Here is a 16,558-nt window from a genome sequence, read left to right as displayed (position 1 = left end):
TGGAAACAAGGCGCAGGCAGAGCAGGGGAGAGAAATGGGAAGATTCTGGGTAGACTTAGGAGAGGGCCTCTGTGTCATGCTGATGGATTGGACGTGGCAGATATGCATGTCCTTGGCTGGGAGGACTCCAGGTGAAGGGAGCTCTGGAGCCCCAGGAGGGTTGTGGGTGGAGGAGGGGTGGGAGCTGATGTGGGTAAGAGGCCTGCAGGTGCAGCCCTGGGACTCAGCTACCACCTGCCCCCCTGAATTGCTCCAGCCCAGGTTCTCTCCCTCAACACTACTGACATTGGGTGTGGGTCAATCTCTGGGTTGGGACTTCCTGGACACTATGGGGTGTTAAGAGCATCCCTGAGCCCCAACCACTCGGTGCCAGGAGCACCCTCCCCAAGTCATCGCCGAGTGTCCCCTGGAAGACAGAGACACCCTTGGTTGAGGACCCCTGTTCTGGGCACCAAAAGACCCCATTGAGGAGATGGGCCTTGAGCTGGGGTCCTGGAAGGCTTGTCTTTTTCCTCTGGCCCCTCATGGTGGTGAAGTTTCTGGGAGTGGGAGAAATGGATGCCCAAGCGGCTGGAGCTTGGGGAGGTTTAGGTAACGTGCTCTCCACACCCAGACTTATCTGAAGGCCACCTGTGCAAGACAAAGAAAGGGCTGAGGGTAGAGTGATAAAGCTTTTAATATTTAGAAGTTTGGGCACTTAATTCTGGCAATCCTCGCTCACGGGTAACACTGACCCCTCCTGAAGCTGGCAGCTCTGGGAGTCCAGGGAGGCGCTGGTGATGGTGATGGGAATCTTGGCCTTCACGCTGGTCAGGGACCAGGGCAGGTGGACAATGCTGACCAGCTGGTACTGGGTGCTCATGATCTCGCCATCCTGCATGTCACTGCTCACAGACAACACCTTCGGGAGGTTGAAGATGCTGATGATCTTGGTGATGTTGAAGGGTGTGATTTGGGTGTTGACCTCCTGCCGGAGCAGCTCGCTGCTGTCCACCCGTGACCGCCGCTCTGCCTTGGGTGTGAAGCCCTCGTACTGCACGTGGGTGTAGAGGGCAAAGGTGACAGTCTTGATGTACTTGCTGGTCTGATTGTTGATCTCCGTGGTAAAGACGACCCTCTCCCCTGGCATGAAGGTGTTCTTTTCAATCTGGATCTGTAGACAGATGGTGCCCTGGCTGCAGCAGTTGTAGGAGACCTTCTTCTCAGTCTCCACAAACAGAGGATTCTAGACAGGGTGGGTTGGGGGAATGGACAACTGTGAGGGATCGTGGCCACAAGACCCACTCGCCTGCCTAACATCCTACTGTGTTAGCCCTTCCAAGACTTTCGGGACTCTCCTAATAAAAGGCATAGAGATGGAATCTGGATTCTTGGGGATTTTTTAGCCAAAAGCCTGGATTCGTCTCCTAGTTTCCTTTCATCAAAGCCCTTTGCCATTCTGACTATAAATTGTTTTATATGTGAAATAGGGCTAAGAAATCCACAAGACCCTAGCTTTATCCCCAGCTCTGTTACTCACTTGCTGTGTGACCCTGAAGAAGTGGCTTGACTTCTCTGAGCCTTGGTTTTCTGGGAAAAAGGGAATGTCTTGCAGTCTAAGCCCAAAATTAAGGCTTATCCAAGTCGTTCAGGTTTAGAGCAGAAATATGATGGGTTCAGAATCATGAAAAGAAAACTGTAGAGTTGAAATTATGTAATGTGTTAAAATAAGTGCCTCAAAATGCAGCTCTTATATCAACTAGACAGCTGCTAGATTGCAAATGTACATTATATTTAATGGGTGGCTTAAGTAATATTTTTTTGATTTTTGGATAACATTTAAAAGATTTGCTATAATGTGGGTCGTCTTAGAATTCTAGTGCATGTTTATTCCTTTTAAGCATGAGAAAGAGAGAGAGAGAATAGTGTAAAAAATGCTTGCAAACTCCCTTCCAACTTCCTATTAGTGACATGAAGTTGGTAACTTGAAATTGACTAAGATGGGAGTATTTACACCATGACAATTGACAAACTTTACACATGAGGGCTGTCTTGCACCAGAGCAGGTTGTTAACCATTTACTAGCATAGCACTGCCATGTTCCTGCTTTATCAGCAGTTAGGACATCTCCCAATTTATTTCAGAGCTCTGTTTACTTAAGAAGAAAACATCAGGCCCTGGCCAGTTTTGCCCAGTGGTTAGAGCATCAACCCTTGGACCAAAGAGTCATGGGTTTGAGGGGTCAAGGGCACATACCTCGGTTGCAGTTTGGTCCCTAGCCCTGATCAGATTGTGTGGGAGGCAGCTGATCGATGTGTATCTCTCACATCGATGTTTTTCTCTCTCTCCCTCTCCCTCTTTCTCTCTTCTTCCCCCTCCCACTCTATCCTTGGGTGAGGATTTAAAAAAAGAAAAAGAAAAGAAATAAAACATCAGCCCTGGCCGGTTTGGCTCATGGTTAGAGTGTCAGCCCATGGACAAAAAGGTCTTTGGTTTGGTTCCCAGTCAAGGGCACATAACTGGGTTTCAGGTTTGATCCAGGCCCCGGTCAGAGTCGTGTGAAAGGCAACCAATCAATGTGCCTCTCTGACATTGATGCCTCTCTCTCTCTCTGTCTGTCTCTGTCTCTCTCTCTCCCTCCTCTCCCTCCCTCCCTCCCTCCTTTTCTCCCACCCTATCTAAAAATCAATGGCAAAATATCCTCAGGTGAAGATAAACAAAACAAAACAAAAAAAGAAATAAAACACTGGTGTTGTACAACCATGTGAATGTAAACATTACTGAATTGTATACTTAAAAATAGTTAAGATGGCAAATTTTATGTTATGTATTTTTACAACTTAAAATAAAAATAAATAAAACATCAGCAATCGCCCTGGCCTGTTTGGCTCAGCGGTTAGAGCGTCCACCTGCGGTCCGGAGAGACCCGGGTTCGGTTCCCGCTAAGGGCACGTACCTCGGTTGCAGTTTGTCCCCGGCCCTGGTTGGTCGTGCGGGTGGCAGCCACTCGATGTGTCCCTTTCACATCGATGTTTCCCTCTCTCTCTCCCTCCCACTCTGTCTGTACAAAAAATGGAAAAATGTCCTCGGATGAGGATTAAAGAAAACAAAACAAACAAACAAAAACATCAGCAATCTAGTTGAAGCCCCCGTGGACCACACCCAATGCCATCACCCCCTCCCTCCCTAGAGGTAACCATTATCCTGAATTTGGGGTGTATCATGTCTATGCATTTTTTAAAAACTCAAATATTATTAAGAACTACAACTCAGATACAGAAAACCCCATAAAACAAATGTATAATTTTGTGAATTATTATAAAGCCCACCCTCTTGTAGCAGCCACCCAAGTGAAGAAGTAGAAAATTGCCCGTTTTCCCTCAAAGTCTCTCACATATGCCCACTCAGCCCCTAAAATGCAACTATCCTGATTTTATTTGTTTGTTTGTTTGTTTATTTATTTATTTTTTCATCTTCACCTGAGGATATTTTTGCATTTATCTTCAGATAGAGCAAGAGGGAGAGAGGGAGGAAGAGAGAGAGAGAAACATCGATGTGAGAGAGACAAGACACATTGACTGGTTGCCACCTGCACGACCCCAACTGGGGACAGGGATGAACTACAATCGAGGTACATGCCTTTAGAGGGAACCGAACGCAGGATTCTTTGGTCTATGAGCCGACACTCTAACCACTAAGCCAAATTGATCAGGGCTATCCGGATTTTATTTTAAAAATATATTTTTAAATTGATATTTAGAGGTAGAGGAAGGGAAGAGAGAGAGATAAACATCAATCAGCTGCCTTTTGCACGCTCCATGCTGACTGGGAATTGAACAGGTAACCTTGTGGTTGCGGGGGTCGATGCCCAACCTACTGAGCCACACGGGCCAGGATGCAACTATTCTGAATTTTATAGTAATCACTCTCTTGTACCTGCACATGTTTATGTGTAGGGACCTAGAAAGATATACTGTTTTAGAAAAAAAGTATGTAAAGAATAATATAAAAACCTAAAATGTATCTTCCAATAAGTCTGAGCAAGGAAACATTACCAATTAGACTGAAATCTCTGGATTCTGTGGGCTTCACCTCACGCTCCCTCTCCTCTGCACTGCCAGCTATGATCTGAACTTGGTATTTGTGGTTCTCATAGAATTTATTTTTCTTTATTGATTTGAGAGAGAGAGGAGGGAAGAGGGAGAGCGAGATAGAAACATCGATGAGAGAGAACATCGATTGGCCGCCTCCTGCATGCTCCCCCACTGGGGATCAGGCCCACAACCTGGGCATGTGCCCTGACCTGGAATCAAACCGGCGACCTCCTGGTGCATGGGTCGATGCTCAACCACTGAGCCACCCCCATCGGGCTAGAATTTTTTTTTTAATCCTCACCCGAGGATATTTTTCCATTTATCTTCAGATAGAGTGGGAGGGAGAGGGAGAGAGACATTGATGTGAGAGAGACACATTGATTGATTGCCTCTCCCATGACCCCGACCAGGGCCGGGGACCAAACTGCAACTGAGGTACGTGCCCTTGACTGAAATCAAACCCTTGACGTTTTGGTCCTCGGGCCGACACTCTAACCGCTGAGCCAAACGGGCTAGGGCAGAATTTTTACATTTACGAATACATCAATTTGCAGTATAGGTATACATTATTGTTTTACATATTTCCAAATTTTACATAAGGCAGACTGCATATATCTCCCAGCAACTTGCTTTTTGCAGCTCAATATTCTGTTTGAAATGTACTCATGTTGTTTGTTGCCTGTCATTCTGGTTCATTTGTCTTCCTGAATGCAAATATATGTGTTGCAAAATAGTTTATTCCTCCCCCTGTGCCGGACAATGATATTGTTTCCATGTGTTTGACACCATAAAAGTGCTATAAGTGCAGCCTGAACACAATTTTCTTAGGCTTCCATCTGAAAGTTGTTCTCAGGCATGAGTTAGCAAACATTTTCTGTACAGGAACGGATGATAATTATAGTTTAATCTTTGCAGGCCACATATAGTATTTGTCATTACTATTCCTTTAAAAAAAAAAAACCACATAACTCCCAGTTAAAATATAGATTTTAACATTGTGGCAAAGAATACAAATCTGTATGTACATCTCCACCTAGATCGCTGAAAGAAAAGCAAGTTTTATGCAATTTTGTTTATCCTTGTTATATGCCTTCTGCTGTTTCCTGTTATACTCTATTCATTTAAAAAATGTTGGTTGCAACCTCTGAATTTATTTTTGTTATTTCTAGCCTACTTATGCTATTCTAGTGGTTCTCAACCTGTGGGTCACAGCCCCTCTGGGGGTCGAATGACCCTTTCACAGGGGTCACCTAAGACCATCAGAAAACACATATTTACGATGGCGATTCGTAACAGTAGCAAAATTACAGTTATGAAGTAGCAACAAAAATAATTTTATGGTTGGGGGGTCACCACAACATGAGGAACTGTATTAAAGGGTCCCAGCATTAGGAAGGTTGAGAACCACTGCTCTATTCTTTTTTTTTGATCCTCACCTGAGAACATTTTTCCATTTTTTGTTCAGATAGAGTAGGAGGGAGAGAGAGGAAGAGAGAGAGCGAGAAACATGGGTGTGAAAGGGACACATCGAGTGGCCGCCACCCACACAACCCAACTAGGGCCGGGGACAAACTGCAACTGAGGCACCTGCCCTTAGCGGGAACCAAACCTGGGTCTCTCTGGACCACAGGCCCATGCTCCAACTGCTGAGCCAAACTGGCTATTCTATTTTGTTTTATATAAAATAAAATTTTTATTAAAATTAGCTGGTTGTAATCCATCAAATTAATTATTTTCTGGAAAACTATTCTTTCATTTAAACTTTATTTCAATCGAAAAGGGAACCCATTCTCTGGGAGAACATATTTGCCAATGATACATCGTATAAGGGGATACTTTCCAAAATATGTAGAGTACTCATATAACTCAACAAAAGGAAAACAAACAACCAATTAAAAAATGGGCAGAGGACCTGAATAGACTCTTCTCCAAAGAGGACATACAAATGGCCAAGAGACATATGAAAAAATGCTCAATGTCACTAATCATCAGAAAGATGCGACTTAAAACGATTATGAGGTATCACCTCACACCTGCCAGAATGGCTGCCATCAACAAATCATCAAACAAGTGCTGGTGAGGATGTGTAGAGAAGGGGACTCTAGTACACTGCCGGTGGGAATGCAGACTGGTGCTGCCACTATGGAAGACAATATGGAGTTTCCTCAAAAAATAAAAAATGGAAGTGCTATTTGACCAAGTGATCCCACTTCTAGGAATATACCCTAAAAAGTCTGAAACACCAATCAGAAAGAATATATGTAACCCTATGTTCATAGCAGCACTATTTACAATAGCTAAGATCTGGAAACAGCCCAAGTGTCCATCAGTAGATGAATGGATAAAAAAACTGTGTTTCATATACACAATAGAATACTATGCAGCTATAAGAAAGAAAGATCTTTTACCCTTTGAGTTGACATGGAGGGATGAAATAAGCCAATCAGAAAAAGACAAACATCACATGGTCTCACTTATTTGGGGAATATCATGAACAAAATAAGCTGATGAACAAAATAGATCCAGAGACATGGAGGTAGGGAAAAGACTGACAAACCTCAGAGGGATGGCTGGTGGGGGCCAGCAGGAAGAGATAAACCAAAGAACTTATATGCATGTATGTATATCCAATGGACACAGACAACAGTGCAGTGAAAGTGGGGGTGGGGAGTGGGGGAAGGTGGGAGAGGGGAGGAGGGTGTCAAAGGGGGAAAAAGGAGAGACATCTGTAATAAAAAAATTAATAAATTAACTATTAAAAAAAGTTGATTGCAATCCACTGAACTGATTTTTTTCTGATATTTTTATTCTACTTATTTTATTCTCTGTTCTCTCTTTATAAATATATATGATTTTTATAAATTTATATAAATATAAATGCACCCCACAAAATCGATATTTTCTATTTTGGTCTTGGCTATTCTTTCATTTTACAGAAGTATGTTTGCAACCTTCTAAATTGATTTTGCAACCCACTAATGGGTCATGATCTGTGGTTTGAAAAACACTACTGCAGGTCTCCTGTGTTTCCTTTTGGAGACCTCAGGTGACCCCTGACCCCTGTGGACCTCAGCTCCTGCCCTCTGCCTGTGGCCCCTGCTTCTTGTTAGCCTTCCCATGCTTTCCTTCCTCTAGGCTCATTGCAGGGAGTTTAGGTTCTAAATCCTTCTACTCTTATTCGAAATTTCATGACATGCGTTAGGACCCTGCAGGCATTAAGGAACTGGCTGCTCTAACTCAGGGTCAAGTCTGTAGTTCTGTCCTGGACCTGAAGGAGGCGGCAAGGAGTACCAGCAGTGGTCCAGGAGACATTCACGCCTGACCAGGTGGGGGTGGACCAACCGGCTCTGATTCCCAATAACATTTCCAATGCAAAGTCAATATTGGAGTTCCTGGAACTGAGTTTTTTGGAACCCTGTATTCCTTCAGAACCCTGTATTCCTTCGGCAGATGTGAAACTTCAGGGGGATTCATTCATTCATTTTGTTGTTGTTGATGTTAATCCTCACCTGAGGATATTTTCCTATCAATTTTTAGACAGAGTGGAAGGGAGGGAGGGGGAGAGAGAAGGAGAGAGAGGGAGAGGGAAGTCAATGTTAGAGAGACACATTGATTGATTGCTTCTCGCATGACCCTGACCGGGGCTGGGGATTGAACTTGCAACCCAGGTACCTGCTTTTGACCGGGACTCAAACCCAAGACCCTTTGGTGCAAGGGCCTACGCTCTAACCACTGAGTCACACCAGCCAGGGCCATTCAACTGATTTTTATTTGTATTTACTTAGTGCCGAGTTTAGAGAAAACCCATGGCAGTGAATACCTGTTGTGGTTGAGAACATAAATGGTACATGTGAAAATGAACCAGGTCATTTCTGGTTGGGGTTGGGATGAGGCTGTGATGGGATGCCAGTTGGGGGGAGGAAATAAGGAGAGTGGGAATGGGGACTCCCTTGGAGTTGATGGTTAGGGAGAGACTCTAGGACAAGCTCCTCTCCCAAATGGTACTGACTATTGGAAAAGGAAATGGGTCATGTCTTCAAAACTCTAACTGGTACAAAGAGTGGAGGGGATGTGGGGAAATTGGAACCCTGTGCATTACTTACTGGTGGGAAGGTAAAATGAAGCCCTGGCTGTGGAAAACAGGCAGTTCCTCAAAAGGTGAAACAGAGTTACCATCGGTCCCAGAAATTCCACTCTAGGAATCCACCCAAGAGAAAGGAAGACTTAGGCACACACCCACACAAGGTACTTGAATGTTACCAGCAGCATGATTCATAATAACCAAGGAGGCAACCCAGGTGTCCATTAGTAGGTGAATGGATACATTAATATGCGGCCCTCGATGCACTGATTTAGCCATGAAAAGGAGTGAAGCACTGACACTCCCTACAACACAGGATGGACCTTGAAAACATGATGCTCAGGGAGAGAAACCAGACATAAACAGGCCACACAGGGTGTGAGTCCATTTATGTGAAATGTCCAGAATAGGTAACTCCACAGAGACAGAGTGAATTAGTGGTTGTCAGGGGGCTGGGGATGTGATCAAAGGGAGGTTGTGATAGCTAAGGGATGCAAGATTTCTTTTGGGGGTGATGAAATGTTCTAAAATCAATGGTGCCTGGCTGGTGTGGCTCAGTGGTTGAGCGTTGAGCCATGCACCAAGAGGTCACCGGCTCCATTCCTGGTCAGGGCACATGCCCAGGTTTTGGGCTCCATCTCTGGTAGGAGGCGTGCAGGAGGAGCCCCTCAATGTTTCTCTCCCTCTCCCCTCCTCTCTCTCCAAAAATCAATAAAACATATTTTAAACAAAATGGACTGTGGTGATGGTGGCATAACTCTGTGTACACTTTAAATGGGTGAATTATAATGTATGTGAATTATATCTCAATAAAGCTGTTAAAAACAAAAAGTGAAAGGGGAAAAGTTGCTTTGCTTTTTGCTCCTAGCTCCCCAGCCCCCTCCCAGGAGGCAGCATCTGTTGCCAGTTGCTCTGCTCTCCTTCCAGAGATGTTAGTTACACCTGCAAGGAAGTAATTTGTTTTCACCACCAACGGTGCCAAGCTAGACCTGCTGTTCTGAGCTTTGCTTTATTCCTTCAACCCAGTGACTTAGAGATCTGGCCTGTCTCTGCCTCTCTTGCTTTACTATATCTATAGAGTATTTTTATTTTTTTTTTGACCTGGTACTTCTACTAAAACAATTCCCTTAGCAACAAACATTAGACCCCCCCCCCTTTTTTTTTGCCACTATAAACAGTGCTGTGGGAGGTCATGTCACACATGTGAAAGAATATTAGTAGGATAAGTTTTTAGAAGGGGAATGGCTGAGGCAAAGTGCATGTTCATTTTAATTTGGATAGATGTGGCTAAAATGCCCTGCATGGGGCCTGTGGCAGTTTATTCACCTATCAATCATGCAGGTGAGTTAAGATTGGAAGGATAGGAAGGTCACCTTTTAGTGTTCTAAGCAGAGGGAACAATTTGTGCAAAGGCCCTGGGGCAGGACTGTTCCTGGTGTGTTGGAGGAACAGGGAGGAGGCCCATGTGGCTGGAGCAGAGTGAGAAAAGGGGAGAGAGGGAGGAGGTGAGGGCACAGAGGAGATGGGGGCAAGTCATGCAGAGCCTTGTGGGCTGAGGGGAGGACTTGGGTTTTTACGCCAAGAAGGGTAGGAGCCCTGGAGGGCTGTGGGCAGAGAAGGGTCATCACCTGACTTCCTCTATCTGCTCTGAGTAGGACAGATTATTGGGGGGTGAAGACTCAGCCTCTACTTGAACCAGAGCAGTAGCCCCTGCCCTGGCCCATCAGCTCCTGCCCTCATCCTGCCCCATACACTCTATCCTGCCTCAGGAACTTTGCACATGTTATGTCCTCTGCCTAAAACACTACCCCTATGGCTTTCTCCCTCTCCCCTTTCACTTCTCTACTAAAATGTCACCTCCTCCAAGAGGCCTCCCTTGACCAGTTTGGTTAAAACAGTACTGAGTACTTGGAAAAAACGGTATTTTCATATTCTCAAAACTTACATGTGATAACTCCCTTTTGCTGCTGTGATAACAATTTTAGCTCTTCCCACTTTCTGGGTACCTCCTATGTATAGACATTGGGCTTAGTGCTTAGCAGTCCTCACAGGTACCCACTGAGGGAAGTGTTGTTATTATTATTCTTAATTATTCCCATTGTACAGATCAGGACAGTCTAGGCTCTGCAAGGTGCTGTTAATTGCCCAAGGCCATCTGGCTAATGAAGAGTCTGGCAGTGGAAATATAAAGCGGGATCTACAGACTGACAATCCCCAGAAGAGGGGGTGGTGGGGGAGAGATAAACCACAGAACTTATATGCATCTATGCATGAACAATGGACATGGACAACAAAGCTGGGGACAGGGCAGGGAGGGAGGGGTAGGGGGGAACCAGTGGGGGGAAAAGGAGAAACATCTGTAACAAAAATAAATTAATTAATTTAAAAAATAATAATAAAGCGGGATCTGACCCAATGCCAGTGTTTTGCCCCCAACTCCTGCTTTGTGCCCCCTGCACTCCAGACAACCTCTGAAGGGAGGCCCAGAGATGGGACATAGTCTGCTCAAGGTCACACAGGGAGCAGGTGTCCAAGCAGGCCTTGAACTTGGGTCTGCTCATCTCAGGGCTGATCCACCCCTCTTCTGGCAGCCTTCCAGACCATCCCATGAGGTTGGCTGGGCTAGAAATGACCCTTTGTACACAGATAATAACACAGGTGGTAGCAGCAGCGGCAAGGTTTATTGCCCCATGAAGGCACTCTGCGAAGCCCTGGACCTAGGAGGCAGGCACTGCCTCTATGCCCATTTTATAGACGAGGACATGGAGGCACAGAGAGGCAAGGTCACTTCTAGAGGGTCACACAGCAGGTAGGTGGGGGATCTGGGATTTTCATCTGGACCTCAAAAACAAAAATGCCGGCCCACTTAGCCACCACACTGATAGCAAATAGTCCCTAGGAAGGTGAAGTGACTGTGGCCAACGTTCCTCTACCCGCCAACTTCTGCCTCTGCACCTGGGCCTCTAGCAGCCATGCAGAAAACCTCTGCTCCTGCAGACTGATGCCACATGCCCTTCCTTCCCCTGGGATGGAGGCCACCCCCTTCCCTTGCTTCTTGGGGCAGGGTGCGGGACACCATCTGCATTGTCTGAGAGCTCAAAGCCTGAGGAAAGTCACTGAGTGTCCAAGCCTCTCTCTCATCCAGGGGGTGGCAAGGGGACCTTGGCTCAGTCTTGACTTACTGTGGGGTCAAGGACATTGGGGCCTGATCGTTCACTGTGGGGGGCTGTCCTGGGCACATAGGGTGATAAGCAGTATCCCTGGCCTCCACTCACCAATGCCAGGAGCACACCCAGTCGTGACAACCACAGATGTCCCCAGACATTGCCCAGTCCCCTGGGGGGCAGAATCACCCCTGTTGAGTCCCACTGTCTTAGTTCTTGCCCTGGTTTCTGATTCCTACTTGTGAACTCACTGGGCCTGGGGAGCCTCCAAGCCCTTCCCTTCTTCCCTGCCAGGCCTTTGCTGTCCCTGCTCGCACACATGCCCCCTGCCTCCCTGGAGCTTTGAGGACAAGCCCCACCACTGCTTTCCCATTACTACCTGCAGTGGGTTTTCTCTGTGGAAGTCCGAAGTCCCTTGAATCAACAAGTACATTCTCTTCTTTGCTAGAATGTGCTCCCGACCCATACAGGAGGCTTCCACGTAGTAGAAGACATGGCCAATTTTGCTGGTGAAGGTAGAAGGAAGCCTGGGAGGTAAGTTGAAATGGAAATAAAAGGTGTGGCTGCCTGCACTTAACCAATTATCTGAAAGCAAAACACACCGACGCCATCAGAAGGTTCTAGAAGCTTTTTCTTCCTTTTTCATTTTGTTTTCCTCGTTAGTCATTGTTTTGAAGGGGAGGTTGTTCTGAACTTGGTCTGTCTGTCCCTGAACTAGGCTGAGCTATGTGCTTTTAGGAACCTGAATGGCCCATAAATATCAGGCCGAGGCCTTGGCTGGGTTGGAAGGGAATGTTCCGGGTGGGTGACGTGGCTGGTGTGGTCACTCCAAAACCTTGACAGGGACTTGCTCAGTTCTGCCTTGGGCCTGAGACACTGGTCCTCACGATTTGGTCACATATTCATTCCACAAACACATCTTGAGGCCCTGCTGCACGCCAGAGGCTCTTCAGGCCGTGTTTGTAGCTGTGAGCGAGGCAGCCACATCTGCTGGCCCTCGTGGAGCTCAGTCTTCAGTGCACTGGAGGCACAGCACACAGTAGGTGCTTCATATTTGCTGATTGACTGAGTGGTGACTGTGGGCCAGGAAGAAAATCACACTGCCCCCACTTTTTGTGAACTCACATTTTTTTTTTTTGCATTTCTCCAAAACCCTCTTATGATGGTGTTTTCCCTGCTTGAAGGCAACCCAATGATACAGGGGACCATGTCTATTTTCTTCACTGCTGTATCCCCAGCACCTGGAACAGTGTTATATACAGTAGGTGCTCATTAAATGTTTGTGAAATAAATGAATAAACCTATCTCAGACTTGAGGCTGATGCTTTTGAGGGGAATTACAATCTCTTGGAAATGTGGAAGGAGTGGTGCCTAATGAGGAGTGTTTTGGTTGAAAGAATTAACACTTATCAAGCACTTACTGTATGCCCTGCACTATCTAAGTCATTAAATCATGAAGCCCTCAAAGAAATTTTATGAGGCAGGACTTGTTATTTTCATTTTTCCAGATGACTTAACTGGAACACAGAGAGGCCACATAATTGCTGAGTATTAAGATCTGGCATCTTGCTGTTTCTCCCCCACATATCTGCATGGCTAGTATCCCTCCCATCACTCATATCTGAGTTCTGTTGTCACCTCTTTGGAGAGACCTCCATGAGCAGCTCCTTATGTCTCATTATTTTCATATTATGTGTATCTGATGGTCATTGTTTTACGTGGATTCCCCCTAGGGAGGAACCACATCTCTGCTATTTCTGATATCTCTGGGATTTGTTAACCAACTAACAGGTGTGTTTACCTTCCAGACCCAGGTTCCTATTATAGTTAGGGATGGCTGCTGGCCTCGTCCTTACCCTTCACTGGGAACGTCTTTGACTTGTGTACATAGTCGGCCTTGTTGTTGCAAATAACAGTTCTGCTATAATCACGGGAGGCCCCAGTTTCTTCATTCCACTCCACATAACCCCTTCCCACGAGCTCCACCTTCACAATGGGGTCCACCAGGGTGCTGTTCAGGGTTAGAACTACCTGCCCTTCAATGCAGGAGCCGGCCAGGTAGACCGCATCCTTGGGCAGCACTAATTCGATTGACTTCACCACAGACATGGAGGGTTGGGCGGGTGGAGAAACATCCTTCCCCCTCCTCCATGCCACTGAGATGCTGGGTTCCTTGGCCTCAGTGAGGTCACCTGTCTGTGACATCATCCAGCCAGGGTTCTGGGAAGGGATTCCCAGTGACCAGGAGGAGGGGCGGCAAGGTTGTTGCTCGGGAGTGGGCAGCAGCTTGGGAACCCCAGAATCGTCAGTGTTTTGTGAAATGGTAGCCTGGCCACCTTTTCCTAAAAAATAACAAGCAAACAAACGAAAACAACCATAAGGCATCAATATTCCTACCACTCAGGAACACCTGTCATCATGCTAGGGCTTTAGGGGCCTTGGGTGGGAAGAATTCGTCCAACCACTCTGCTGAGGTAGGTGTTATGAGCCCCACGTATAGGTGGAGAGGCACAGCAAATGAGCTCAGAGATGTTTTCTGTTTTTTTTTTATCCTCATCCGAGGATATTTTTACATTAATCTTCAGATAGAGCTGGAGGGAGAGAGAGAGGAAGAGAGAGAGAGAGAAACATTAATGTGAGAGACACATTGACTGGTTGCTACCCGAACAACCCCAACTGGGGCTGGGGATGAACTGCAACTGGGGTACGTGCCCTTGACTGGAATTGAACCCAGGACTCTCTGGTCCATGGGCGACGCTCTTACTGCTGAGCCACACCGGCCAGGGCCAGAGATCTTTTCTACTCCAAATATGACATGTGTGCCTCTCAGGATTCACACATTGTTTTGGGGCCATACACAATCATTTTCATTTTAATGATTCTATATTCATACCAGTCAGTGTTAGAAAAAATAATTAAAGATGTGGCCAGGATATGAAATCCAATGTGACTTGAAGCTGCTCAGAGCACTGTGTGGTCCACCTACACATGGACACTGTCATGAAGAACCATCTCCTTGCACAGCTAGCATTTCTCTTTATGCCTGAGTCTCCTCATTGGATGGGAAGTACTTCCAGAGTGGGACTTTGTCTCAGTAAGCTTTGTGTCTACCAGTGTCTGCCGGATCTAGGGCCTGATTCCGACAAGGGAAGTCAATAAAAGTTTGCTGAATGTCTTACTGACCTTCAAGAGCATATCATTTTGCAAAAGGGAAACTGAGGTCTTTTGCATTCTTATTCCTGGTGTCTGATCAGCACATAGGCCCGTGCCTAAGTGGAAGTGACACTAATGCAGAAGCAGCACTGGAAATTGTCCATTCTCCAGACTCTGGCAGGCCTCATTCATTATTTTTGCTGTACCTTGTTTTAATTTACATGATGTCTTTTGTGGACATTGATATCTTGTCTCCCTAAAGGGTTTGTAAGTGTCTTTTGGAGATGGTTGGAATAGTTGTTTTTTTTTAATCCTCACCCAAGGATATTTTTCTATTTATCTTCAGATAGAGTGGGAGGGAGGGGGGGGAGAGAGAGAGAAACATCCATGTGAGAGAGACACATCGACTGGCTGCCTACCGCACGACCCCGACCAGGGCCAGAGACGAACCACAACTGAGGTATGTGCCCTTGGCCAGAATTGAACTCGCAACTCATTGGTCTGTGGGCCAACACTCTCACCACTGAGCCAAACCAGTCAGGGCCATAGTATGTTTTTTAAAAATTGACTTTAGAAAGAGGGAGGAAGGGAGAAAGAGAAACATTGATCTGTTGCTTCACTGATCTATGCATTAATTCGTTGATTTTTGTACGTGCCCTGACTGGAGATCGAACCCGCAACCTTGGCACATCGAGACGACACTCTTATGAACTGAGCCACTTGGCCAGGGTACTTGGCATAGTATCTTCATGTTTGTTAATTAACCCAAGCAACCCCTCTGACTGTCTCGAAATTACTAGAGAAATGGGGCCTTGTGTCACTAGTCCTTATAGGCTTTTCTGCAGGGAAAGCCAGATGCCTCTTTCAGTGATGCTTAACTTCAGATATCCAAGAAGCCTGGGCTGTGTCCTGCACCAAATGTACACAAAGAATGTATTACCCATTTGGGCCATGCTGAGTTTTTGCAACAGCCTGCACAACAAATGATATTTTCTCAGCAGGAACAGAAGAGGGTCCTGCAGCAGGTGTTCTCAATTTGGAAGGTCTCATTTGCTTCACAGGCTCTAGTAAGCCTGCTTTATACCTACTTACACCTGGGACGTGGTCAATATGTGGCTGAAGGCTGGGCACTCAGAAATGCATTTGATAGTACAGAGTCTTAAAGTTGGAGAAAATTAGCAGCATCTGGACTTTGTGTATTGGTTTCCTGTGGCTGCTATAACAAATTACCCCAAATTTAGTGGCTTAAAACGACACAACTTAATTCTTTTACAGTTCTGGAGGTAAGAAGTCTAAAATGGGTTTTAAGGAGCTAAAATCAAGTTGTTGACTGTGTTCTAGGGGTCCAGGAGAGCATTGTCCCTGGCCTTTTCCAGAGGCTTCCCACTTTTCTTGCCTCTTGGTTTCATCATTCCAACCCCCAATTCTGTTGTCACATCTCCTTTTCTGACTCTGACCCTCTCTCCTCTCTTTCACTTATCAGGACCCTTGTGATGACATTGGGCCAGCCTAGATAATCTAGGATATCTCCCCATCTCATGAGCATTCATTTACTCTCATCTGCAAAATTCCTTTTACTATGGAAGGTATCCTATTCACAAGCTCCAGGGATTAGAATGTGGACGTCTTTAGGGGAGGCATGATTCTGTCAACACCGGGAAAATCAAACCAGAAGTACCAGTGCCAAGATGGAACGGAGTCTACACAGTGTCAGAGAAACCTTGTAAAAAATAAATGGTAACTCATCACTTTTCTACTCACAGCCTCCTATGCTACTTGCTGCCTCCAAGAGAAAGACCAACGTTCTCCTGGTGGCCTCTAAGGTCTTATCTGACACCCCTCTGACCTCATCCCCTCCCAACCTCTCCTCTGCTGTGCCTGTCCAGCTACATTGGCCTCCTTGCTGCTCCCCCTACATTTCTTAGCCTTTTCCCATTTCTGAGCTTGCCCTCCCTTCCTGGACCCATCTGTCCTTGGTTTTTCCTCTCAGATCTCAGCTCAAATGTCATCTTCCAAGAGAGGCTCACCTCTCCACCTTAACCAGAATATCCTCTCTCCCTACTTCCATATGGCCACTGGGCATTCTC

At 46.1% G+C, this 16,558-nt stretch overlaps 1 protein-coding gene across 1 annotated transcript; it reads right to left on the bottom strand.

The window, feature by feature from the left end:
- Window positions 1-697: 697 nt before the first annotated feature.
- On the bottom strand, window positions 698-13,445 carry ARRDC5 (arrestin domain containing 5). The gene is made up of 3 exons (XM_036240339.1): window positions 13,175-13,445; window positions 11,698-11,903; window positions 698-1,225 (listed from the first exon to the last, which is right to left on the bottom strand). The coding sequence occupies exons 1-3, from the start codon at window positions 13,425-13,427 to the stop codon at window positions 698-700; spliced, it is 987 nt and encodes a 328-aa protein (XP_036096232.1). The 5' UTR covers window positions 13,428-13,445.
- Between the last annotated feature and the right edge of the window lie 3,113 nt (window positions 13,446-16,558).

This window comes from Molossus molossus, unplaced genomic scaffold (assembly GCF_014108415.1).
Source record: "Molossus molossus isolate mMolMol1 unplaced genomic scaffold, mMolMol1.p scaffold_m16_p_4, whole genome shotgun sequence".
Classification (NCBI taxonomy): Eukaryota; Metazoa; Chordata; class Mammalia; order Chiroptera; family Molossidae; genus Molossus; species Molossus molossus.
This window is presented reverse-complemented; position numbering and strand designations above follow the sequence as displayed.